Genomic DNA, 27578 nt, shown 5'->3' with positions numbered 1-27578 from the left:
GCTTCTTACAGAATAGCCTTCCTGAAGTTAATTTATTCTTTAATGTTTCACATGCGAGAATAATTATTCTTACAGTACCTCTGTCTGGGAGAATTTGAAGTTTTCAGAATGTTCCAGAGAAGAATGTTTTGAGGAAACAACCGTTTCTTACAGTAAGTGTTACCGATAAAGAAGCATCTATATTTGTCGGTTAACACACTGGAAAACATAGTGCTTTATTTGCATGCTGTAAATGATGTGACAGAATGAACTGGCTGCAAACAATAAACACCAGCTTGCTCGAAAGAAACACTGCTAGCAATTCACAAAGCATAGTCCAGTGGTGGGAATGGACAAGTGTGTTTTGTAGATGTAGAAATGACAATTTGTAGCAGCTGGCCTTAGTTTTGCTAGCAGCAGGTTGCCAAAACAAGAAAGACAGGACAAAAGCTGTGTTTATTGCATTTGTTACAGATATAGAACAAACTTAAACACTGACTAAAATGAATAAATGCTAGCTTGACGTTACAGCTCTGGTAAAATGACAGCTGGAGTGCACTAGAGTGCTTCTTGACGATCAGCCAACAGCCAACCAGAAATTTTATGGTAGGGTTCACTTTTATAAGGCAGATTAAATTAAAAATTAAATTATGGGGTTTTACGTGCCAAAACCACTTTCTGATTATGAGGCACGCCGTAGTGGAGGACTCCGGAAATTTCGACCACCTGGGGTTCTTTAACGTGCGCCTAAATCTAAGCACACGGGTGTTTTCGCATTTCGCCCCCATCGAAATGCAGCCGCCGTGGCCGGGATTCGATCCCGCGATAAGGCAGATGGTGTGACAAAGCTTATCGGCTGTCAGTGTTGCTCATGTTTCTCATTTTCCAACGTAGTGAACCAGAACAGAAAGCTTGCACATCTTTTGAACGAAGTAAAAATTCAAGAACCTCCTATAAACTTTGATTCAGATGACTTCAATGTTGATTACAAGGTGCCTTCAAGGGACAGTGACAGCAACGAAGAGGTCATGCTGCCAGAGGAACATTCATTTTAATTAAGATTATTAATTAGTATGCCCTAATATTTGTCAAATTTTCCGATTTGGAAATAAAAAATCTTCAGTAACATATTGCCAATAAATGGCATTTGAATTTAAAGCCTGCCAATGTGTTACTTAGACCGAAACTGAATTTGTTCCGCCTTGGAGAAACTTTTGGTAACCAAGAAGTTCAAGAGCCTGTCTCACTGGGCTTGCAATTTTGTAAGCATTCTTTTGCACTCGTAGGATTGCAAATTGGGAAATTTGGTGACGATCCATATTACAACAGCCCTTACAATAGGGACGAGTACAGAGCTCCTGTACTGTTGCTAAAGCACTATCATTTCGCCATATCTAAAAGCTGAGTTGGAGGGTTAAGTGGACTTCATACAACATAACCTTTCAACAGCTTATCATGTGGTGTAGGAGCCAGGAAGTTGGCAGCAGAACCGTAGCGTCGAGTGGGAGATAAAGATGCATTCAGATATTTCACACTTGCTACTACACACACATGCCATTCAGTGGCCACTGAGCTGCAAGTAACTGAACAACTCCTCCTAGACTAGTCCGGTGTCGACGCTTTATTCACAGGTCAAGTATCTGGGAACACGATGGAGAGTGTAGTCCATACAGTGTGCTGCGTGCTGCAACCTATCACTCGCTGAAATGGGGACTACGTCTTGCTAGCTGGATCTAAGAGAGACCTGCGAGTAATGTGAAAAAAAGAAAGCAAAAATTCAAAGGATAGCACACTCAGCAAATACAAATAAGAATTGATCACAGGGAGGCGGACCACTGAAGTGATTTACACTGGCCAAACAGCAAAAGCCTCAGCCAACATTCTGACAAGGAGACTTGTCTTTGGAGATCGGGAACTGCCAAGAAAAGCAGCTGCCTTGACAAAGACAGCTTTTGAACATAATTGCTTTCCAAGCTGGTTCTTATTACCAAACGGTAAGTTATAAATGCGGAAAACACACTTTCTCTTTCAGTACCACTGTTAGCCACTGAGGGCTCACTGCATGTGCACAAAGCATAACCATGATGTTTCTATCAAACACCCAAACATTTTTCTTTGCTTAACACACAAATGAAGATGTCGCATTGCTTGGTGGGTTGGCATGTTGAAACAGCGGCCTGTATTTTTATGTCGTACAGCATCATTTGAAACACACTTCATGGGCGCTTTGGTATCTGTAATGGTGCAACAGTCTACATCAAATTATGAGGACGGCGCCAAATAAAACTGGACTGGCTTCATGGCTTTAGTAAGTGTATTGTGGTGTTCACCGGCACAGCGGGCAAATTGGAACACCTGCTGCCGTGATAGCATGCCAGATGTTGTGTGAGAGGAGAGGGCATTGCCGTGATGCCACGTCACCAGCGCGCCTCATTGGAGCAGATACAGGAATGCAACGACGCATTTTGCACCGCAGGCTGCTGCTGCTCGCTGGCCTGGGCGGCATGTTCCACTATGCACAAAACTCGAAGGAACCAATTGGACGTTAATGCTTCCACATTCGCAACTCGTAAGAAGTTCTTAGGTGTCTTCGGAAATTTTTCTGAAGGGAACTATATGTAGGTGCCCTTTTTTTCCCCTAATTGAACTAAATAAAAATAAGGTTTCTCTTTTGGAGACAGTTGGTGTTTTCTTGGCTCCACCCTCGTACAGTCAATTTTCTCAGATCCTGCGCACAAAAATACAACTAAACCGCTTCCATTTATTCGCATGGGCATCAAACTTCCCACCTGAAATGAATATTTTAAGTAATAATTCTGAGTTAATTTTGCGAAAGACCGAAGGCAACGTGCACTACTATAACGTACATACAATGAGTTGCACAATGTAACTCATCCTCAGCCACAGGGAAAGCCTAGAAGTACAAGTGGGTGTCATACAGTACGGTGAGGGGAAGGGAAGTGGAAACATTGACAAACGTTTCCTCCAAGCTGAAGGCTTCCCCTGTTTGGACACTTTTGATCTTTTTGTAGATGCGCATTACAATATTCAGCTTTTGCTTTTATACTGTACGGTGTAAAAAAAAAGAATTCCAAAGCTCATAATGGAGAACAATGAATAGCATGCAGTACAGTCTAACCTGTTTGTGACGAAATTGCAGCCAGCAGGAAGGCACTTTTGTTAACTACTACGACATCACTCATTGTGGGCCTATGCTCGTTGCATGTTCGTATCGGTGAGAAAAATCTTACGTTTACTTTGTGTAGCACAATTGGCTATAGCATCTCTAGCTCCACTAATGCGCTTCAGCAGTTCTCTTCAGCACCGTGGCAGTTGTAATTCTATGTTACGAAATTCTCCTCAAACCAATCACAGTGGCTTTCTCTATATTGTCTTGCTGGCGAGCCTCGTGAAATTTTTAGTTCATGTAGTGGTGGCTGCATTTTGACAAGGGTGAAGTGGAGAAATACTTCTACATTCAGCTTTGGGTGCACCCTGGAGAACCCCACACTACATCTCGGAAGTTGTTTGCAGCAGTATGGAAGCTGCAGGACTTTTAGCCAATAGCGAAGCTGAATGCCCCTTGAGATGTGTTCATCCACGTTGAGTCAGATACTCATTGCTACAGTAATTTGTGGCACACGACATGCATACGCAAAGGTCCTCCTATGTCACGTATTGCTGTAACGTATTATGTACCAGGCTAAAAGTAAAACTCTAATCCCACCAATAATCAAACAGTCACACCCGGAACTACATTCCGCTGTGCAGGAACATTACCTGTGTATGTCTTGTACCTTTGGCAGGGCTGCAAACAACTTTTGCAATCAAATTTAGTCTGAGGCCTTGCACTATAATATCGCTAATACCCACGGCGCTATGTTTGGACGTTAAAACCCCCCATTAATCGAACAAGTTTTCTTTCACCCCAGGCTGTGCCTAAGCTTCCAAAAATACAGGGAAGCTCTGGTTCTCAACTAACTGTTTTTCCTTTCCCTAGTAAAGGGTAGCCAACCAGATATCCCCCGGTTAGCCTTCTTGTCTTTCCATTTAAAGTGAAGCTTTCTCTCGCTCTTCCCCTCCACCTTGTGTGTCTGGCCAAGTAAACTGGGCAGATCTCGGAGACCGTGTAATCAGAGGTGGCGATTCAGTGGGCTGATTCTGATAGCAGAGACTTATGTGTGTTTTCGCAAAGTTTTCAATGTGGCCTACAACGTGGGTCAATCCTGGAGGCAGTGTGAAGTCCCAGCAGCTACTCATCTCATAACATTAACCAATGATGTCTGCCCAATTTCTCCAGACACGAAATTCCACAAAGATGGCCTCAACCATCTCACATCTGCGTCCACTTACCCGAGATCCTTCAAGGACACAGTTTGGGATCCCCTCTTTGCCGGCTTGGCCTGGGGCAAAAAACAAATATAAAGCGTTTTAGCAATGGTAAATGGTAAAGCCACGATAGAGAGAGCCAAACAAACTTCCATTAAGCATGCATGCAGCACCTGTGATGGATCTGGCTTCCAGCCGATAAAGAACAAGATGTGAAATGTGGCTGGGATAGTTCCATCCTTGTTGCCGTAGAGCTCTGCACAGATAAAGGTAGCATATAAAATATTTATTTATTCGATACTGCAGGTCAGAAGGCCTAAGCAGCAGGGACAAGAATTCCGAACACAGTAGAAGTTTCAACAATTCAGTATGCCAAAATACAGAAACAAAGATTACAAACTACGAGAGTACCAAGATCAATGTATAATATATAAAACAAAGCACTTAGGAAAACATAAAACTCAGGTAACATATAAACGCAGATTTCTTCTACAGATCGTAGGCTACGTTAAGGCAAGCTGCTTCAGTCAGTAATTGTATAGGGATATGATGATGATATGTTGGGTTATATGGTGCAAGGGTTGTATAGGGATAGAAAGAATACATGAACTGGATTGTCTTGGCAAAGTATGGGTCAAAATGAAAGTGAATGATGAATTTGCTGGGTTTATGTGTTCATACAAAGCTCGGAAAAATTTTCTCGCAAAGAACTGTGACGTTTTTTTTCTCAAACCAAATGCCAAGTCAGTGACTGGCAGCGGCCATGCTCTCACCTTGGTAAATTGCCGCTGCCGCGACCATGGTGTCTCTGTGTAGATGAGACTTGCGTTTCCACGTTGCATTGTTCTCCGCCATGCCTAGCCATCATGAGTGGTGACAGGAGACGTGGCACCGTTAGCAGCGAGACGCCACAGACACTAAGCCAACACGAGAGGCGTTCAACAATCACCTTACCTTTAAGGTCGGCCATCAGATGGAAGGCAGTTGGATAGTTGACAGTCATTTCGTCCGAGTCCTTGGCAGGAAAATAAGAACATTACCGAGCAATAAGTGCACTGAAGGGTACAGGGTGTTTTAGCTAAATTGTGCCGAGCCTTAGGAGAAACCAGGTGTGCATTATGCGAACGCAACAAACTCGGTATTGTTCTCCGTTCGATTTTAACAACTCAATGTATATTTTACTGTGAGTGCAAATTCAAACAGGTTGAATTAGGTGCAGAACCTTCAAAGGGATAGTTGTGGAGCATTTTGAAAAACATCGGATTGATTTCCTTCTATAAAAATAGGTCTCGTGGTCTTGATTTTTTGAAGCTCCTCCGAAGAAAGTGCACGAGATCTATAATTGCACAGTGTGGCTACACGCTTGTGCACAGTGATGCTAGTGCCCTCAAACATGCTTAAAAAAAAAAAAAAAAAGAGAAATGCACCATGCAGAACCACCGCATGACATAAGCTCACCGTAGAAAATTCTTCGAGTTGGTCAAAGAGGACAGCCAACGGGATCAAGTTGGCTGCATATGGCTAATGTGCAACTAGTTCTTTAAGCCTTGGTGCATGTTAGCTAAAATATTGTGTACAGTGAGAGGTGAAAATCAGTCAAACAAGCAGTCACACTGTACTCTACTTTGACGAAACTGCAACGTGTAATGTGCTACGAAAAGCAGCACGTGGGAAGTTACCACAAAATGCCCAGCAAAAGGTGACAATGTAAAACATCCTGCTTATGATTAGCAGATGATCTGATTCAATTTCAGCCAACTTAAAGATTAGTGCATCTGAAGTGGACGACCTTAATATATTAGTTTACAGTTTATGTGAAATTGTTGCAACGTTTACCGGGCTTTTGCGAAATTTCTACTAAGAGATCAGTGGTATATTGAACTGTGGCATCGACGCAGGTTAGCTGGAAAATTTAGAAGTTTTAACAGTGAGAAAGACAGGACAATTAGGTAAGAAATGCGAACGATGAGGTGGTGCCTTCAACTACTATTTATTTCATGCCGCACATGAAATATAAATTCGCAGAAGGGAAAGCCTTGTCATTCGTGTTTCTTACCTAATTGTCTCATCTTTCATGCTGTTAAAGCTTCGAGATTAGTGGCATATTTCAGAGCTACGTACAGTACATCAACCTTGTCTGCTACAGATGTCTCAATGGATGCAGTTACAGATTTCTGACAAGGCCATTTTATTCCTTAGTTGTAGAGTTATAATTGTGATGTTTCATTTCTTTTGTTCCTCATTTTCATCTACCCTTCAGTAAAAATTGAAAGCTAAACCTAAAACTAACAGTCTTGTCTGCTACATTTTGTTGATATTTAGCTCCTTTTTCTATGCAACATACCTCTTTACATTCATTATGGTGGGTGCCGAGCAAAAGAATTCCTCTATTCCTTGTATTTAGATTGGAGCTCTCTTTTAATGTAAAGCTCCCTTTCAAATGTGAATTCGCCAGTTTCAAAGCATTTTCTCATATCTGGATATCTGGCATTTTCTCATTCTATCTAAGGAAGAGCTCTCGAAATGTGCTAGTTTCACTGTTTTGTTTGACTTTCAACTATGTCAGAACAGATATAACTAAGTTAGGATAGAGAAATGGGGCATACTGTTTCAGCACTGTAAAACTTTAACTTGCAAGCAGACGACAACAGCAAAATGAATGCAGGCGACACACAAAACACTGTTCAATGTCACCTGTGTCTCTGCTTGGGAATTCAACCTTGACAAGGGTTTTGGGTAACATTGGAGGGACAATAATTTCAGTGCTGAAAACGCACGTCAAAGATATAGATTGGATGACACAGGTCACAGAGCTCTATCTTCAGCACCGTGCCGCATCTTCAGCACCATTCTTGACAAATTTTCTGGGTTCACTCTACTATTAAAAAACTTGTAAAAAAAAAATCCACTCTTTCATTTTGTAGGTTCCCTAAGCCAGAAATTATGCTGAACAGAAATGTATCCTCAACGCACAACTTCTCAGTTTTACAGTGGCAAGCCCAGATGAAAAACAGAAAATTTCTTACAATTGTAAGTAGTACAAAGCCGGCCTGGTTCAGAAGTGCTGCCAAGTCTGTGGGCTGAACAAACGGGGATATGTGGGCTCCAAATCCCTGCAACAACAAAAGTAATTCTCAAGCTTGAACTAAAGTTTGGATATACCGTACTGCATTATCAATCAATCAATCAATCAATCAATCAATCAATCAATCAATCAATCAATCAATCAATCAATCAATCAATCAATCAATCAATCAATCAAAGCGGTTTTATTTCCACCTGGTACACGGCGAAAAATGCTGAACAAAGAGAAAGCTGTTTGGTTGCAACTTCACAAGATTGCAGCTGTCCAACACAACAGTAGCAGGATGGTACTACTACAAGCAGAAGAAGAAACAACATACATGTATACACATGGAGCAACGTAAGGAGCAATGGCTAAAGAAAATCTACAACTATTTCAAAATGACACAGCATAGGCAATTACAATGAAATCACAGCAATTTGAAATCTCTCAATTTGAATTAATGGATGATTCAAACCGACTGGTTGGTCCCGGCAGAGTCACATGTGTTTGGAAAAAACACTCCCTCTGGTTTGAACTCCTAGAATTGTCTTAAGGAAGTGGTCCCACTCCAGTGACACGTGCTCTGCAGTTTGGACAATGTTCGCAAATGCACTGTGCTTTCTGCACGAATTATGCACATACGAGTTATATTGCATTACCGAGCTCACTTTCCCTGCATCCAAACGACACATAAAAGTTTCGCCTAGCATGAAGGGTTGCTTGGTGCCCATTAAGTGAAGAATAAGACGTTTTTGCAGTACTAGCCTCCGGACTTCAAAGTTTATGGCAAAACTATTTAATATAAGAAAACTAAGTTTTCTGTGCCTACAGATGAAATGTAATAGAATACTATAAAAGAGTGATTTTGAGTTATACAATTGGAAATTTATATAGGCCCCACTAAAGAAAGGACAAAACAACAGATATCTGGAAGTAAACATCTTTCTATTGCGATAGCAATTGTATGGACACTTCTGGCGCTCTTCTGTCGTCGCCGTCACCGTGAGGTTCCATGTGAGTGAAAGCGTGTGAGGGTGAGCCGGCGAATGCGGTTCGATCTCGCGTGCGCGAGCGAGGAACGCGGCCTGGATGCATGCCTTCTCCTGTGGTGCCGAAAGGCAAGGGAGGAGGGGCGTTCTTCTCCGGCGGATGCTACGGTGCCTTGATGTCCTCCTCACCCGCCGCTTTGTACAGAGTGGAAACAACTGCACCTTCTACTACAGCGTCGGCCACGCGAATCGCGGACGCCATAGTAGACGTCTTTGGTGGACGCCGTAGGGACGTGTTGCCAGTGCTCGTGCGTCTTGAAAGAGATCTGCGACGTGGCCAAAGTGCACGCCAGCACAGGCCTCATTTTCAAAGCGATCTGCGATGTTTGCAGAGTGCGCATAGTGCTGGTAGCTTTGTATGCGCTGTGCTTTCAACGTTTCATTCGCATCGAAGCGATAGATGCATGAAGGTCAATTTGCTTGCTGCTGCCGGTATTTCTCACTCCAGAAGTTTGACAGCGAGTTTCCGCGTTCATCGAGCGAGATGTGTTTATGTTTACCTTTGCGCGTGTGACACCCTGCTGGTTAATTTAGCTGAAACGCGTTGGTGGGCTAGTTGGTTAGGATCCATGATAGAATGTGTGAGCACAACTGAACAAGGACGTAGCAAGAAGCAGACACACAAGGACAGCGCTGTCTCTGTTTCTTTCTACATCCTCGTTGAGTCACGCTTACACATTCTATCATTGTTAATTTAGTTAGTAAGTGAATGTTTACAAGTTTATACGGCTGATAAAAGTACTATCCTTACTCTGTACAGCTGTTGACTAATTTGCTAACGCAATCGGTGCTCCGCCTTTTCAGCAGAATTGCGAATTTTGTTTTATTTTCAATTCAATACAACAATTTTCGATGATGTTAAATATGGAACGAAGTTTTGTTGTATTCCAATAGTTAGTTAATGAGTTACTATTACTTCAAAATGACAATTTATGGCTACACTTGGTCACGAACTTCAGAATTAGTGACAAAGCTATTATCATTCAAACTGTCAAATTTCCCATAATCAAGCAGCATTATAACACATCATAACATTTTAACCCTACAATATAACAAAAAAAAATTCTCCTACTTTTACCAGAAAAGCTACCTAGTAGCAGTGATTTTAGCTTCTAATTCTGGTGGCCAGGTCCATGCAAACTGACATTCTGGTTGACATACATGATGGTTTACTATGAGTCTTGCCCACTAACAGAGCCATACAGTGTCCTGGCATTACCACCATTCATGACTTTTACTAAGAAATGGTTTGAAATGAAGATTTCCAACAAATAACAAATCTCCCAGCTGATTTTTGGCGGCGGCAACATCCGGGCAAAAAAACAAGCTGTTTCACTTCAGTTACGGCGTTTGTCAAATCTGACGCCACTAAACGTTACAAAGCAGGGAAAATAAGGATGTGTTCTTTTAGCAAATTTTGTTGTTTAACTCACTCCAGTCACCACACCTAACCGACATCCTTTCAAGCACCCATACTTGCAATCACGCCTTCAACATAGTCCTATGGGAGCCCACTAAATTGTGGCTGCTTTAAAAAAGCAAGAAAGAAAGAAAGAAAAAGAAAGAAGGAAAGAAAGAAAGAAAGAAAGAAAGAAAGAAAGAAAGAAAGAAAGAAAGAAAGAAAGAAAGAAATGAATTCTGAATTCTGGTGGCCTTGCCCAGGAGGGCTGACACCTGAACAACTGCCCGAAGGAGGGTGCAACGAAAGGGAATTTGAATAGGGGAATGTAAATTTATACTTGAAAGTTAGATTCCTGGGTGCGATCTGTGCGACCCCCTGCAAAATGTGTAGGCAGGGAAAAGAGAAAAAGAACTTCACAGTCTGAAATATCTCCTTTTTTGCACCGACACATGTTGAGGCTGCCAACGAGCTTACGTGTGGTTCCCGTTGTTGTACAGCGATTGCGCCAGTAGTTCTGTGTTTTTGGATTTCGAACTTGAGGTCAAACTGGGCTGGTTAGTGCATTCTTAGAAGGTAATCGGACAGTGCTTCAGACAAGATCAAGTAATGACGGCAGACACTTAGCTGCGTCGGTTGTTTTTGCTTCATCATGTATGAAGCGCTGTTCAAATTTCTTCGGATAAAAAGGCAGATCCAATGCACATTTTCGAATCTGTCCTTGTGGGTGCCACCGAATCATATGTGCTCAATGTATGCACCACACGGCACCCACTAGCAGAACCTTCTTGAAATGTTGAACTCCTGCAATGCAAGGACCAATGCTCCAAATCAAAGCCTTATGAAACATTGAGGAGCTATGCCAAAATTCAAACTGGACTCCGTGCAAATGTACAGTGAGGCGTCAGCACAGTGGTGTTACAAAAACAAAGGTGATGTTTTCGTCCGTTGAGAGAAGAATGGCAAAGAGATGTTATGCAAACGGAAGTATGACGCAGAAGACCTTGACAAGATTTACTATTATTTGCCTGTTGCATTCCTGCGTCTACCATGTAATGAAAACTGGCACACGTAGCACGATATGTGACGGTGAGCAATATACCCTGAGGATTTGCAAGTAAAACAATGTCTGTATTTATGACAAACTGTTTTTTCTGTTTTTCTGGTGAACATGACACAGAAACATGGCTAGCCTCTTTTACCTGCTGCAAATTTCGGCCAAAGGAAATCTGACCTCTGCGACAAAGTTTGAGTCTCATCGATTGCAGCGCGCAAGCGAGGAGTAACCTACGAACAAGAGTGGACTCTCGCAGTGGAGGCAGATACGCCGTCAGATTATCAAACTAACAACACGTGAAACAAACCTTTTGTGAAAGTGATGTCGTGCTGCAGCTGCGAGAAGTTCGTTTCACACGTTTTTACTTTGATCGCCCGTCGCTGCAGCAAATGGTGCTCACAGTAGTAAGCATGCCTTCCTGCTTATGTGCATACTCATGCATAACGCTTGGGTCATGCAAAAGAGACTCTCCAAGGATGCAGTTTTTAAGCAAGCATGTATTCCTGCTAATTCGTGTTTGGATATGACCTACTTTCCTATTTTTCAAGAGCACAAAACAGAAGCGGCAGCTTGTTTACAGGCACTTGAGCTTCCGTTGACAGGACTGCATGTCTTGTGGCACTAGAAGCAGCTGTCTTTCTCAGAGAAGTACAGAGAGAGCTACCTGACTGTCCTATTACACTATTATTGGAGTCCTTCTTCTATTAACCTTGCAATGTGCCCCTGCGGAGGGTGAAGGAGAAGCACCGTGTGTGGAGAGAGGCACACCAAATGCACCAAGCCCTCTAGTCGGTTTCAGGGAGTGAATTTCCTGAACCATGGACAAGAGGAGACACCTGGCGGTTGAAATGCTGCCCTGTTCCAGATGGCCACCATGGTACCATCGCCTAACAATTATTTTGAACAAAATTTTCTTACTCGCACGAACAACCTTTCGAACAAACCCAAGCTAAAGTCCCGAGTCCGATGTGCTGCTAGCCACCGTAATGATGCCTACTGCAAAACTTAAGCCTTTTGGCCTTGTGCGATACATTACATCCACAGTGTACGCGCTGCCTAGGCCTCCATGGAACCTAGGCAAAGTGCCGCACGACCAATGATTTAGCGCACTGTAGTCACGTGTCGTGCTTCAGTGGATAAGCAAAATAATCACGCCGTGAAGAGTTAGACTCCTAAAGCTTTCCCCGTCGCCAATGTATGACCAGTGCTAAATGATGGGCATCTAATAGGCACATAGTCCATAGAGTACATCAGTGCGATTGTGCTCCTTTTCCTATACCCTGTTTGAATTAGCCACACTTGCTTAGCGATGCACAATTTCTCAGACAATGCTTCCGAAAATGCACGGTAATGCACAAGCCCTCGGTAACACGGTAAGTCAGTGACCAATCATTCGGATGGCTTCCAAAACTTTCTGACATCTCACAGCGTGCTGCTAGAAAACTTCAACTATGTCCCACTCTACCTGCTTACCACATGTCGGTTTGACCTCTGAGTTGATTGAGTCGAGCAAAAAAGAAAAAAAAGCGATAGTATGCGTTGATATGTCAGCGATGCCTCCTTGAAACCAAAACGAAGCCTAGTTCGCCTAATGGAGTCAATCCAGTCGTTAGCTGGCTCTGCCCAAACCGCAGTACAAGCTGCTAAGCTGTAAAGGAATGCTCGAAATAGTGGCGAGGTCACATGAAAGCATATGTGTGTGCAGCAATGTGTTGACCAACTTTTCTGGCAGCTTGTGGAATGAAGACTTCATTTCTGGCAAATTCAATATTTTGGAATCTACTTATTCGGACATATTCAGCGGTCCACACTGATTCCAAATTATCGGTCAGTGACTGTACTGTGTGCTGTACTGTGCACATTATTGAGTCAATATTGAAAGGGGCTCTTTTTTGAACCCGCTCCATTTTATTAGAATAATTTTCTGGTAGTCTTGGATTAAAGAGATTCCACTGTAGCTACATTTGTCAGAAAAGTCTTGGATTGCATCACAAGAATGAAATACTGCCTATGACTGAAAAAAAAAAATTCTAAGATATCATTGTTAAGAGTCATGAAGTCAATGTGTTGCAGATCCAGGTATAGGTAATTAAGTAAAATGGGAGTGAGCCATTCATGTGTTGCCAGCCACAATTAGTGCGAGAGAAAGTAATTTGCCAGGGTGGTTGATGGCGATGAACAAATACCCCTTTTTGCTTCTCGTAAATTTGCGAGGTTCATAAGTGTATCCAGTTCTTCCTGCACGGAGCTTTTATAATTGTGCAATATTTTGCACATGTATATGCAAATGGGTCAAATTATTTTGCAACAAAATTTTTCTGCAGTGGACGAAGGAAGCTTTATGTGCATTTCTACAGTCAGTGATAATCTAAGAATGCAAAGGCAAATACAGTGCTGTCCGGGACCGGCATTTTGGAGCATAAGAGCTACACTCTAAAAAACATTTGCACTCTTTGGGGTGTATATTTGCCACACAACAATAATCGACATCTGCCTTGATGCGTTTCCTTTCTTGAATGCTGCGAGCCCGGTACTTCCCAGTAACGAACGGCATGTGCGTTATCAGCATGACATAGCATTCCCGACAGGAAAGTAGCGAGCGCGGCGTTTTCAAGAAAGGAAACGCATCAAGGTAGATGACGATTATTGTTGTGTGGCAGATACACACCCCAAAGGGTGCAAACATTCTTTAGACTGTAGGAAAATGTAATTGACAGGAGCACAATAATGAGGTTCTGCTGTACTTGTGTTGAAACAGGACAAGCCCCTTAATACTTAAAGGCAATGATGGAGGTGTTCACTGACAAAGCAGCCACACTTTATGAAACAATGTGCAAAAAGATATAAGTGAAAACTACATACACCTTCACGCTCTGTTTCTGCAAGCTGCAACGAGCCTCTCAGTTGGTACAGTGTCTCGCCACCAAAGACGCAGCCCAGAAAAGCACCATCTTGTTTGAGTGCGTTCCACACCTGAAAAGAAAAATTTAAGCACACGAACTTCGAGGAAACCATAAAACCAGCACTATATACAATTATGTACAGTGTTGTGTAAGCACTCGTTTCCACAGTGATAATACTGATAAGTGCTATTCGTTCGTCACAGTACTCCTGAATCTTGGTCTACAACTGCAACCAAATCCCTGAAATAATACCTCCATAAGGATCTGTGTCTTTGAGTCGCAGGTACTCTAGTGACAAGTAAATCTTCAAGAAAATTTTGGAATCTATAACTATGTACCTGTTCAGCTAAAGTGGGCATTTTATAAGCCTACAGTGAGTTCTAATCATCCTCAGCTTTTCATGCTACAATTTATTATTCTGTGCTATGAACCAACGGCCTGAAGAAAAAGCTTTGCTAAGCCTTATTTATGATTAGTCTATAACTTCAGTGTTTGGAATACATCTACAGGGTGTACTTATTTTAGAATTAACAATTTTTAAAGATTGCCTGTTGCACGTAGGAGAAATTCTACTCCTTGAGCTGGACTATTCTAAAATGCAGATGTTATTTGCCTGAGAAATCAAAACACATAATCAATTATTTACCAAAATATCACTAGTTAACTTACATTAATTCCTTTATGGTGCATAATATTGCAATTTACTTATCGCAACCATTGAGTTGGCAAGGCATATTCACTTAGAATGGATACTCAGGACACTAGTTTCAAGATGTGCATTCCCAATATGTGTGAGAAAATTCACTGGTGTTTCAGTTGTTGTTGAGCTCCAATACATACCAAGCCACTTTGTAAGAAAAGCATGTGAAATAACAATGCACTTTTACTAGAGCTGGGCGAGTATGAACTTTTCTGAATATAAAGTGAATACAAATAGTATGTATCAAATACCGAATAGTCAGACGAAGGTGCATATAGTTACAGGAAGAACATTTATTTGGCAATAATTAGGTAACCCCACTTGTAGTGACTAGTGAAAAAAGACAGCTAACTATCAGTAACAATTAGGATTAGTTTTAAGCACAATATGACTAATTCTCATTAAAATAAACTGCACAAATAGCCTCACAACATCTTTAGAGCCTGGTTGCAAACAAGCTTTCCAAGAATGACTGGCTGCTGTATAATTAGCTTTCCAAAAAAACTAAATGAATGGTTCTGGAAAAAAAGATAGGAAGTTGTGGAATAAAGAAAGAAGCTACTGAAGGGCTTGCATGACATGTAAAAGGGCTCGTTGCGACTAAAACATTTTATAGAGCAAAAGATAGAACTGCTGCATGACTACAGTGCCGAAAACACTAAACGACAGACTACAAGCAAAAATAACAGGTTGCTATGTGGACTGATATCCCGAAACCGAAAACAGCTTGCATTACCCACGTTGCTTCTGCATTGTTTGGATGACTTTCGCTGTTGTTTTACTTCTGTTAACTTGCAATACCTTGTATAGCAGACGAAAAGCAGCAACCAAACTTTACCAGTCAGTTGTTATGAAATATATGATTACTTACAACTATTCGAAAATACTGAATAGTTAATTTCCAAACACAAATAGTTAGTGTTAAATATTCACTTGGTATCATAAGCTTCTAATATTCTAGGTTCTAGTTTCAAAATTCACTCCAAGTGGACATGCTTTAACTGACCAGCTGCAATTTGTAAATTACAATATGTGCCCTAACAGTAATCAGTTAGAAAGTTGATTAGAGAAATTATGCATATTAGTTTATCATACATTTTGATTTCTTGTACAGGTAATGCCAGCCTCTTTGAGTGATCCACCTTAAGCAGACTAATGCTATGTGCCACAGGCAATTTAAAAAATATTCTGTTAATGTTTTGTTTTGGCAAAAACAACTCTTTCTTTCCCCCATATTGTTGTGATAATAAAATGCAGAAAAGAATTTTTTTACATATAATTTATGCTTTGTAAGATTTGGATACGGCTCTAGAGCATTTATTTATTGTTAAAAAAATTTTAAAAAAGCAACAATGTGCTTCTGTTTTTATTTCCTCTAAGCAATATGCCCACATCACACAGTTGCAAAAAAAATGATATTGAAGAGTTTTAGCGTGTCTGATATTACGGAATGCGCAATGGCGTTTGGATAATACTGGTTTGCTGGACGCTGCCAGCTACATCTTGTGAGCCTTCCTCTACCATTGCACAATGCCTTATAAACTTTATGGAGATGTTGGGAGTATAGACAGACTGTATTTACAATGTATATACAAGTGGAGTCAATGAGGTTAAGATGGCGGACTAGCGACAACACGCAGCAGCCAGCTTCTCGCGATCGTCTTCTTCCTCTCTCTTCATTTATCCCTCCATAACAATATGTTCAAGTTCCATGGGTGTTCTTGTTGAAAAAAAAACATTTAAAAAAGGCAATGCATGCATGATTATGCCACTGTAGGAAAATTTGCATCAGCAGTGGAGTAGAATACACTTGGTAACAGCAACAACACATATTGATTTGTCTGGTTGAGCTCTGCACCACATAAATTGCCACATTTGCGCTTTTCGGGACCCGAGATAACTTACAAATGAGAAAGAAATTGCGGACAATCCAAAACTCTTTATTAACTGCTTAACGAGACCCTAAGTTGAAAGGTTACTTAAGCAACGTTAGTAAATGACCCTCCTACAGTACCAAAAAGATTCCCTTTTATCGTGAGAAGAGGCTTTGCAAGTCAGAAAAGACATGAAAACAAAAGATGGGTGGTGACGGTGCCCGTCATGATGTCATGTCATGCTGTTGGGACGTCACACATTTTGACAGTACTGCTTAGCCTGCTTAAGTTCGTAGTGGTGAAGATTGACTACACACTGTATTCTAAAAAAAGCCAAAGGCTGAAATAAGTGATCTTCATGAACTTTCACTAAGCCACAACAGCCCTAAAAGATACTTTGAAATCTATGGACTGCACAGTGATGTTTTGGCACTAGGGCTAAGCAGCGAAATTCAAAAAATCAAACTTTGACGTTGATTTTCTCTTCTAATAATCAATGTATCACTGCAAAATTAACAAACCTAACGTTCTGAAAGGATACTCTATCAGTATAAGCTGATTTGGTGTTTCTCTTTAGTGTCACTTTAATGCCTGAATGCTTAATGCCATTTTCACGGTTGCACAGGGGCCCCTCAAAATGGCATTATATAACTCAATGCACTATATTTCATTCACACAAATCAAACGCATATGCTAGCTGCCAATAACATAGTTGCTATGGCTGCACATGATACACACATTTTTGAAGCAATTTCAACTAATTCTACTAAAGATATGCCTGTCAATGCTCCTTTAGCAGCACTGTGGCCTGCTAAATACTTACTGCATTCGTTACAGTTTTCATCATTGAAACACTTAATTGCATTTAAAACCCACATATAGAACCATTAGATATGTTGGTGTTACCAAACTTAAATTACTAGAATGGCATTTATAATTACAGGTTTGCTGTCCCTTACTGAAAAATTTGAATCCTCTGTGAAGAACCACCACTAAGCCCATTTATTATTTAATCCCATCAGCTGTTATTCCCAGTAACAGAAAAATGCATCAGTATAAGAAATGTTTTCTAAATGTTGGTGCAAAATTGTCCATACCTGTTTGAACGTACCGGGAAGATTGTTGACCCAATGGAGACTGTGAGACAGAAATTGGAGACCATCATGTTGGGATCATGCCCTGTTTTGAAAAGGCCAGCTACAATGAAATTTCACTTTAGCTATCTTAGCAAAGCAGCATGGCTAGTGCTGATCTTCTTATTAACAGCTCTTTAAATAACACCTAAACAGAATACACATGCACCTCGGGAAGAGGGGTCATACTCTGTAAGTGTCCACCTAGTGGACAGGTCCATTTTTTGTGCTGCAGAAGTTATGATTGATTGAAGGCAGCCGTCTCCTCCTCAGTGTACCTTAGCACATCCAATCAGAATTTTAGCAGCAGACAAAATGCACATGTCCACTACGTCGACACTTAAGAGGTATGACCTCCGACACTTGGTATGACCTCCCAATCTCGGAGATCATACCAAGGGGCACCATTGGTTCTCAATGTTCTGGGTTTTTAGTTATTTCTGGTTAGCTGCAGTAGTGGTGTTTTTAACATTTCGTATCGGAACTGTCTAATTTCACAACATTTTAATAATGCATCCACTGATATTCCAAACACAAAATTTGCAGGTTGCTCTTAACGGATTAAGTGTAAAATTTCTTCACACCTCAAGCTGCTGAGGAAGATGTCGACGGAGTTTTCCGCAAAGGGAAGGAATTCTTCGTCTGCAAGAAGCTTCGTTGTGGGCACATCTTTGGGCACCTTGCATCGTGTCTGTGGTGAGAAAGAAACACAGGCGAAAAGTATACGACAGTGAAAGTGCCGTTTCACGGCTGCAACTCCCAAGAGCGTGATGCAGAAGCCAGTGTGAGTTGCACTTACGATGTCACAGCTGCGTGAATTGACACAGAATCGCTTGGTAATACAGAGTTTACTACAGATGAAAGTTATGACAATAGGGAGCAATGATATACGCAACTAAAAGGGTGTGCGGTCATTCAATACTTCAAGTACGAATCAAATAAGTATTTGCTATCCATCCTTCTACTTGATTCAAGAATTCACTGATCAGAATTGCACAATATTAATTTATGTTCAAATATAAGAGATAACGCGGTGCTATTTTCTTGGTAACACAGCACAGACCAAGCAAAACAGTCACTTACATGAATGCATACATATGGCTGAAGGACACAATTGAACAAAATTATTATTATTATATTATGATTCTAAAATTATTATTATTATTATTATTATTATTATTATTATTATTCCAATGCTATTCTAATCTACTGTGTGGAGAGGGTAGCATACAAAGAAGCGTAGATGTTGCTATACTATTCAATAAATAAAGTGCCAGACACAGAATGTACAGCTGTCAAATGGTCTTACACATAGAGTCTGGCCATTAATATTTTGGCCTAGGGAGATTTGGAACAGATAGGATATGTGTTGGTTTTGTGGTTGGCATATCTACGTCGAGCACAGGAAACCGCGCTAGACAACGGCTCAATATGAACAGAACTTACAAGGCACTCCCGTGACGAGTCGCACAGGACAAGGGATTCCACGGCTTCCTGAATGTAAAAACGGGTACATCTGATGAAAATGCTCATGTACCAGGAAAGATGGCTTCAGTTTGGTACATATCATGCAGAATTAAAGCAAAGCTTACAGAGTCCAAATTATGAGATACGTAGCCTCGGCCGCAGCCCAGCTCCACAGCTCTTGAAAACTTCCTGAAAAGCGCCAATGAGGGCGTGTTAGGAGCTGCTCGTTCCGCGTTATATATTATTCCAAGCTGAAGAACCTTTTGAATGTGTGAACGTTTTACCTCTTAATGTCGTAAACACGGTCGGCTAATCGGTAACCAATCTGAAAGAGAGAGGAGGTAACAGCTCGTTAATCACTCGCGTTTACGTGCATTATGGTTCGTGAAGTTACTGTTGACAGACAACGCAATTTAATTCCGGTGCACCGCTCAGTGCTGCTGGATGATGATGCGAGCTACGTGCACTGGAATGCGTATGTACAACGCCGCACGTTATGCAACGAAGAGACTGCCCAGTTGATCAGACTCCACAGCGGCGTCGCAGGTAGGTGGATATACAACAAATAAACCACAGTATTGCACTACACACTATAAGCTGTTTGCGAAAAACCGATTGCAAATGCCTTCTCATGAGCATGTATATGTAGTCAACTGGTGACCTTAACACCTTAACACGGAATTCGGTGACTGCATGGAATTATCTTTAGCATCAAATCGAAGTTAATAAAGCTCACGAATCTGCCCGATAGCTTCAGAAAGCGGTTCGTGACGATGGTGTCAAGAGCGCACAACCGGCGGACTGAAAGAACCGCGATAAGTAGACGCAATGATACAAGTGCGACCGATTTCACCTCGTTCTTGAGGTAGTCGTACACCTCGGCTTCCTTGTCTAAAGCAGCCAGGGTCCTGTGGCGTATCTTGGCCTTTCTGTCGAACACGTTCATCTGATGCCCCGGAGGTAGAGAAGAGAAACATTTCGAGCCATCAACAGATCCGGCAAAGTTCAACGGTTCGTCACTCTTTAAAACTGGGTCAGTTCGTCCTATCCAAACTCCAGGAACCCTTCGGCACAATAGGCGGCACAATCTGATTTCGGAAACGCGCATTTTGGGTTGAAAACACGGATATTAACAGATTATAAACATCGGGCACGCGCCGCCTTTGCAAACGTGCCTACCGAGCCCTTTGAAAGTCTCCAGTTTCGTTTTCAGAATATCGGAGCAATCGTGGTTGTTGTGATTGTAATAATCGTAAAATACAAAACGCTCGCATGTTTTCGTAATTATAATAGTAAAATAATCAGCATTATCGGATAAATAGAACTAAGATAAAAGTAGGTATGAATGTGTAATAGTACAATGTTCAGCCACAGAACACCTATGGTTCAGCTTTATTCGCTTTTACTTGCTTCAGTCGTATGATCACTGTGATCACCGTCTACAACAAACAATATGGCAGCTTGCATGTCTGCTATGAGTATTCGCACGATCTCCGGATCAAGAAGCAATTCTTTTTCACCCTTTATTGTCTCGGTTTTCAAACCCGCGGCACTGAATTAGACGGCAGTGCAAGTGGTCGTACTACAACCATGGATGGCGACGTTGAGTGCGCCGACGACGCTGAGAACAGCGCGACGGTAGTCAACGGAGTTGGGGACCCGATGGAAACTAACGCCGCTAACGCTACTAACGACGTTGATACGACTATCGACGTTGACGAAGCGTCGCAGGCGATCGCAGAACCCGAATACGCAGACGTCGATGACGCCGCCGCCGAGCAGCGGAGGCAAATTCTCGATACGGTCGCCGCGTCGGAGGGATTCTTCAAGCACCAGCAGCGTGGAGAACCGGACCTGAGTTACGAGGAGAAGCGAGAGATTGCCGAAAAGACGTTGGACAGCAACGTTCCGCTGTTTCTTCAGCGCTACGCTAAGTTCCTGTACAGAGAAGACGCCTCGTACTTCGAAGCGCTTAGGACGGTGGATTACGAGGTCGACTTTCACGTCAGGGAGATCGAAAGACGCAGCAGAGATCGTTCCCGGCAGCTGAGCGTGCAAACGAAAAATAGACGATACGAGGCGCTCGAGAGACTTAAGACGGGTGGCGAGTACTTTAGCGACAAGGAGATGCGACGGCGAAATCCGTTGCTGTTCGAGCAGATGATCGGCCGCTACATGACGGAGAAAGAGAAACTAGACCTGGACAAGATGGACTTTTCGACTCTAACGTGAGCACTGAATGCTTCTGAATAAGCAGAACGTGCGAAAATGTTTGTTATTTAAACGCGAGAACCATCAATCACGCGAGAGTATCCACTGCATGGTACTCTCTAGTCGGGCTTCTGACGTGATGGACGACTGCACGAACATTGAAATAAATGTGACTCTTTGTATGACGCCTTGATGTTCGAACTTCGCAGCATTTGGCATCGAGGCAGACTAGGGTGATCTGGAAACGAGACGTTCCGGGCAGGACGGCGGCCTGATAGGTGGTGGGGCAGCGCAAACGACGAAAACACATGGAGGAAAAAATACAGGACAGCTGTGACTCGCAACTAACTTTATTGCAGAGCACACGTACTTAGAACTCTCACCTACACTCACGTGCTTTCACATTGACTACGTCATTTTCAATGCATTTGCAAACAAGACCAAGCAGATGTGCAATGTTGTAGTATATAATTAAGTTCTTCCTTGTGTCTTCATCGTTTTTACTGCTCCATCAAGATCTTCAACCAGTACCAACTTGTCCAAATGCCGACTCTTTTGTAGGCGATGGTGTTTGAGACAGCGAGCTGCATGCAAAGCTCGGGTGCAATGCTCTATCAAAAACATTGTTTACTGTATTTCCATCTGCTAGGAAGGCAACGTAAATAGTAGGCTCATTTGACCTCGTGCTACGTGCGAGTTGTTCCACGATTACTGTGCAGAATTAAAGATTTAGAACGTTTCCTTGTCCATATTTCCAGTGATACCTGGCTCTTGTTTGGGGCATCAACTTTTCACGCACCTTGAAAAGACTCCTTTAATGGTTCTTGCTTGGTACGACGGCAAGCATACGAGCGGCATGAATGACACCACCGCAATGGCTCTGTTTGAGCATTGATTTATAACATTTGCTTGCCCATACCTGCAGGTTCTCTGGCTTGCTCATGGAGCACATAGACCGGAACGAGGTGACGAGCCTGCGACGACAACAGCAGGACCTTGAGGAGGCAACGTTTGAAGAGAGTGACTCAGACACTGAAGAAGAAGGTAATGAATAGTGGCAGCCTGTGATGCTGTATGTTTCACTTCATGTTATGACATATGCTGGTCACAGCAAGACTGGCTTATTAATGCAGTGAGCATTGTTTGGGAACTTCACCCAGTTTGCAGTGTGTCTCTATGTATATGTCTGTATCCCTAATTTGCATCCTTAATTGCATCCCTAATTTCTTTCCTGCCAACTTGGGTTACTGGATAGTCCATGGTCAGAGGGGCAGAGCATCGGGCTGCTGTGCTGAAGGAAATGGGGTTCAAAACCCTCCAGTTGGATCAACTTGGGTGACTGGCTTTGTGGTGCTCTTCAATGACTCTCATTGATGCCAACTGGAGCCACTGAGTATGTGTCACTGGGTGTTTGCCCTCTTTCATGATAATCATTATACAAAACATATCAGTTACCCACCAACTAAGAAATAGATTGCTAATAGTAGCAGGATCAGATCCATGCCGCCACGGCTGCATTTCGATGGGGTTGAAATGCAAAAATGCCTGTGTGCCATGCATGTTAAACATCTCCAGGTGATCAAAATTGATCCAGAGTCCCCCACAACGGCGTGCCTAATGATGAGGTTGTGGTTTTGGCATGTAAAACCACATAATTTAATTTAGATTGGCAACAGCATTAAGGTTGCCAATAATCTCCAAAAGAGGAGATACGTTGCCGATTTTTGCAAACTCCAGAGGTGCAGACTACTTTAATAAGTGGTGTCTAAAACACACTGGATATCTTTTCATCTACCTGCTGTGGTGGCCCAGTGGCTATGACGGTGTGCTGCTGAACACGAGGTCATGGGTTCAACTCCCGGCCGTGGCGGCCACGTTTCGATAGGGGTGAAATGCAAAAGCACACATGTATCTTCGTTTATGTGCACTTCAAAGAACCCCATGTGGTAAAAAATTAGTCCTGTGCGCTCTGCCAAGGGCTCTCTCACAACCCACTGTGGAGTTTCGGGATGTTAAACCTCAGAATTATATTTTGATTTAACGATAGTGCTTGCGTATCACTTCCTGACATGCTTTACTGAACCAAGCAAGCCACGATACCAAGGCAGAGCCATTCCTACATTCACCTTTCTTTCCTTTCGATGCTTGGTTGGTTTCGATGATTGGTTTTCATTGCATTGAGCATACCTGCCAAATTTTGAAATTCTATCGTAAAATGCAAAATTTTATTTTCGTAATGACACATTACTTTTACAATTAAAAAATATTGCATTCTGCTTATGCCAAAACTGATTTTAAGAAGTACAGGTGCAGTCACTGGCAAAATTTTTCAGGGCCCCGATTTTTCAGAGCCACTCGGTTAATCAGACCCAGTTGCAGCGCTGCCACCGACTCCATCGAATATACATATAATTGCTGCCGAAATTTGTGCTGCCGTTACATGAACTTTTCAAGAACAAACTTCCTGAACATTTCTGTCTGTGGCGCAGATCATTTTTTAGCTCGGAACAAGAAAGAGTGCCTGTTTAGGGCATCCCTACCGAACAAGGTCTGCAAATTTAAAAAAAGGAACAGTCAACATCTTCCGTAATGAAATAATATTTGAGTATTTCTCCAGCGATTTTAGTATTTTCTGGCTTTGACTGTATTACTTTTCAAGTTGAGGGCTAGCAGGTCTACACTCGGGTAGTCCTCACTGGAGGGGTATCACAGGACAGCAGCTTTTTGATCTTTCTTTAATTAAAAAAAAAAACGTTACTGAAGTTTCACTGCAGCCTGGCTTGATTGCCAGTGTGAGGATGATTGAAATTAAATAGCTACTCAACAGAAAAAAATTATTTGAGCTGTATTAGTAAATTACCCCTCTACAATACCATAGAAAGCCACTCTTAATAATGTCAGGTGGCTTGATAAGCCATAAAAGGGAGACAAGAGCGAAAGACGAGTAGCACCGCCATGTTGAAGTTCTCGCACTGGCTTGCCGTGATGTCATGAATGTGAAAGTTTGAAGAACATTTAGTCTGCCATAACGGCCCAAATGCTGGAAAATATGAAAGAGCGTAGGTTAAGGCGTGTTGATATTCCATAACTGAGGTTCTTTAGCGCACGAAAAGGGACGAGAGACAGTGGTTAATATGTCCGCATCTTGCCACTGTCTCTCGTCCCTTTTCGTGCGCTTAAAAGCCTCAGTGCTGGAAAATAGTTCGAAATCTGCAACATCACACCAACGTACTGGCACTGGGTGGTTTAGGCATGAAATGTGAGTTTGGCCTTGACTGATGACTGTGGTAGTCAACCTCTTATGATAAAATGGTTGAAGGTACAGGTCTCGAAGAATACTTTGAGTTAAATTTATTGTCTTTCTCTTTAGTGTCCCTCTAATAAACATCAAATGAAAATCATCCACAAGGATGCAGGCCACAACGTTTTGAAATATACCGCCATGTCATTGATTAACCATTCTATAAATCCTCTTTTCTTCAACATGTCTAGAGTGTGAAGAAGACATGCCACCCGTTTCTGCAACGGAAAAACGCCTCCTGCGAAACGAGTTTGTCAACACCATGTACGAGAGCTTCCTTTCTGGAAAAGACAAAGACTACGATTACGAGTGCGTGGTTCATTGTTTTATTCGTTCTGGGCTTCCATGCTGCCTTGCCTACCTGCCATGCTCCATTCATCATTGCAGCGAAATTTGACAGTGATTTGCCTTTGAGATTGGGGTGTGGCACCCAATCTACGTAAAAGGCCGTGGTGTCGGTGCAGTCGTACTGTTTGCCATTAGATGGTGCAACTGCCTTCTTGCGCGTAAGCAATAAGTAAACTAAAACTGTACTGCGATTTCTACACGAGGAGGGTCTCCACATTTACACACCCACTTGCACGACTAGTATGGCACAGGGCAAGTTGCACGAAAAAAAAAAAAAAAGGGAAGAAATACCACCTTGCTAAGCGATGGACAAGTACTAGCAATTGCTATAGATTTAGTCTAATTACCAGTTAAACATAATTAGCTCACACAGGCTAGGTGACAATTTGTTGCCACCGCAATCTCAAAGGCCATGGTGCCGGTGCATGGTACCATTCACCATCAGTTGGCATACCTGCATTATGAGCGACACATAATCAGTGATTGCAATAGACATAGTAAAACCCGATTACCTCACACAGGCCAGGTAACGCCAGTGATTATTATCAATCATTATCATGATGACACTTGTTTCTTGTTCTTGCCAAAGACAGCTACAAGTCTCTCCAAGTTGATGGAAAGGGCAGGCAGTTTTTGATCAAAGCTTACTGACTTTCTGCAGTGCGTATAGGAATAATAGTTGGCTCATATGTTCACGACAGCATTGACTGCACCCGTGGACTTTTCTTGGCTATGAAGCGAAGGCTGCGGAACTAGAGTGCGTCTCTTTCACTACTGCTGGATGTAGTCCCACAGTTTTATTCATGTTTTCTTAAGTGGGAGACAGAAAATATTTTGCTTGTTTGTGACAGCACTTAATTTGAAACGATATGAAACATTCACCAATCAGCTGCTGGTATTTTATTGTATATTTAGTCTACCCTTTCGAGTTTTCGTACACCCGTGGTATGTTTTACGCATTCCTGAAAGGCAAAATAACGCCCGAGTCTTCTGGCGAGCGTCCGTCGCTTGCTGTCCCTGCTATCAACTGAGAGGCTGTTCACCAGCTTCTGCAAAAAAAGAAAGACTGCCCAAGCACGCAAAACAAGTATTTGCAGCATCTATGCGGCAACCAAGTGAACTCGTCTGGAAAGCTCGGCCGTTGGCATATACAAACGAGCGGGTAAGTCGACCGCTGTGTCCGCTCTACCAGCGCCAGCTTCAGTTGTGTGTCCAAGTCATAACCGATGCCATACGGCAGCTTTGGGGCTCCAACGCAGGTTACGTTGCTCGCAGTTGATATATATCGGATGTGTATAAACAACGATTGATTCGCGCCAAGTTAACTGTCTCTGCCTTCACTAAAGTAAAAAAAGTTGTGAGAGGTTGGAGAAGCCAAAACAGCTGTCGAGTTCACCCGTACTACATTGCATATGAATACAGTCCTGTGCAGAAGCTACGCCCCTGCAGCTTTCACTTCATAGCCAAGTTGTCTGCGAGTACAGCTGCTAAGCAATTTATTTGTCATGTTCAAAAAGTGTTGCAGGGCCCTATATTTGAAAACATGTTGATTGAACGATGCCTTCCCACCTTTCAGGTCTGTTGACAACAATGCGGACTTTGATTCCCTCCAAACGAGGCAGCACGACGAGGAGGAAAAGTACTTTGATGCCGAAGAACCAGAGGTGTTGGACACAGTCACATAACGGGGTTCTTCAAATGCAAGCTACTCGACTAACTTGGACATGTAAATAAACTATATCCACACGTGACGAGACCATAGGTCGGCACACTCTAACGTGAGCATACTTATGGTATGTTCAACTGGCCCTTTCCGAGCACTCGCACGAAACTTCATTGCAACAGTGACCCGACTCTGTAGTGTTAAAACCGACATGAACACTACTGAAGTGCCAAGAGGAATTAGTTCATAGTCAATACATTTCTTATTGGTGCCCCCGGAGTTTTACTAGACCTGACAAAAAAGAAATACTATTAAAAAAAATTGTAGCACAGTAGCCAATTTTGACAATATATGTGACTATGGAGGTTGCCACAGTTCTCTGTGAGACCTTACACAACTATTTTAAAAACAATTTTAGCCTAATTAACACTTGTATGTAAACAGTAAATTTGGTGGCATCTAAACTCTACAATGTTGCAGCATCTGTGCCTGTAGCAGCTAATTGTCGATAAGCAAACACAGGTATAATTAATTATCGGATTTAACGAAGTAAATATAAAATTTGGTTGGTCACGCTTCAATAGAGTAACTTCCTGCTGGAAAGAAACTGAAAATGCAGGATGCTAATGTCGTATCAGTAGGTTAGCGAATGGCTCAAAATATGCATTCTGATAGCAAAAGTGTCAAACAGAGTCGCCTACGAATTTCTACGACACCCAATTTTTCGTACCTGTGCACTTATTTGGTCTTCACTGCCACCTAGGAGTGGTGCGATTCTTTTCTTTGGGGTGTGAAGGACACAATTCTTTTTCATTGGGGGTGCACAAAGGCACACCATCACTGGGCAAGTACCCATGGTTGAAGGAGAGGGGTGACTCGGGGGGGCTGCAGGACATATTGGGGGTTCGGCCGTACCGCTTTGCCACCAACTGTCCCCAGAACCAATGTATAATGGCAAGTGAAACTTCTGATGCTCTATGCTGTCCCGCTCAATTTTGCAGACATACTTCATCCACGCGATGCTGCAAACGTGGCGGCTATGTGCGAAGTTACCTACACGTCCACTCTGCACTCTGCACAGGACAGCAATTATAGCTG

The 27578-nt window shown here is 42.4% G+C and overlaps 2 protein-coding genes across 2 annotated transcripts; one reads left to right on the top strand and one right to left on the bottom strand.

Moving 5' to 3' along the window:
- Nucleotides 1-810: 810 nt before the first annotated feature.
- Nucleotides 811-20152, bottom strand: LOC142588046 (arginine-hydroxylase NDUFAF5, mitochondrial). Its single transcript, XM_075699486.1, has 13 exons — nt 19811-20152; nt 19242-19282; nt 19083-19146; nt 18937-18984; nt 18075-18181; nt 17455-17494; nt 13743-13853; nt 7335-7421; nt 5263-5323; nt 5082-5165; nt 4482-4564; nt 4333-4382; nt 811-1723 (listed from the first exon to the last, which is right to left on the bottom strand). The coding sequence occupies exons 1-13, from the start codon at nt 20063-20065 to the stop codon at nt 1693-1695; spliced, it is 1062 nt and encodes a 353-aa protein (XP_075555601.1). The 5' UTR covers nt 20066-20152; the 3' UTR covers nt 811-1692.
- Nucleotides 20153-20385: 233 nt separating this feature from the next.
- On the top strand, nt 20386-26568 carry LOC142588045 (coiled-coil domain-containing protein 97). Its single transcript, XM_075699485.1, has 4 exons — nt 20386-21185; nt 22094-22212; nt 24661-24778; nt 26394-26568. The coding sequence occupies exons 1-4, from the start codon at nt 20548-20550 to the stop codon at nt 26500-26502; spliced, it is 984 nt and encodes a 327-aa protein (XP_075555600.1). The 5' UTR covers nt 20386-20547; the 3' UTR covers nt 26503-26568.
- Nucleotides 26569-27578: the final 1010 nt, after the last annotated feature.

This window comes from Dermacentor variabilis, chromosome 7, assembly GCF_050947875.1.
Source record: "Dermacentor variabilis isolate Ectoservices chromosome 7, ASM5094787v1, whole genome shotgun sequence".
Taxonomy (NCBI): Eukaryota; Metazoa; Arthropoda; class Arachnida; order Ixodida; family Ixodidae; genus Dermacentor; species Dermacentor variabilis.
Note: the sequence above shows the minus strand (reverse complement) of the source record. Positions and strands in the feature narration are given on the sequence as shown.

What these genes read in the sequence shown, in the direction of transcription:
- LOC142588046 (XM_075699486.1), bottom strand. Translation starts at nt 20,065, where the DNA reads ATGCGCGTTTCCGAAATCAGATTGTGCCGCCTATTGTGCCGAAGGGTT. An exon ending in TCTGATGGCCGACCTTAAAG is followed by an intron (nt 5,166 to 5,262) that starts GTAAGGTGATTG and finishes CATGATGGCTAG; the next exon opens with GCATGGCGGAGAACAATGCA. An exon ending in GTGTCCTTGAAGGATCTCGG is followed by an intron (nt 1,724 to 4,332) that starts GTAAGTGGACGC and finishes CATTACTCGCAG; the next exon opens with GTCTCTCTTAGATCCAGCTA.
- LOC142588045 (XM_075699485.1), top strand. Translation starts at nt 20,548, where the DNA reads ATGGATGGCGACGTTGAGTGCGCCGACGACGCTGAGAACAGCGCGACG. An exon ending in CTCAGACACTGAAGAAGAAG is followed by an intron (nt 22,213 to 24,660) that starts GTAATGAATAGT and finishes CAACATGTCTAG; the next exon opens with AGTGTGAAGAAGACATGCCA. An exon ending in GACAAAGACTACGATTACGA is followed by an intron (nt 24,779 to 26,393) that starts GTGCGTGGTTCA and finishes CCCACCTTTCAG; the next exon opens with GTCTGTTGACAACAATGCGG.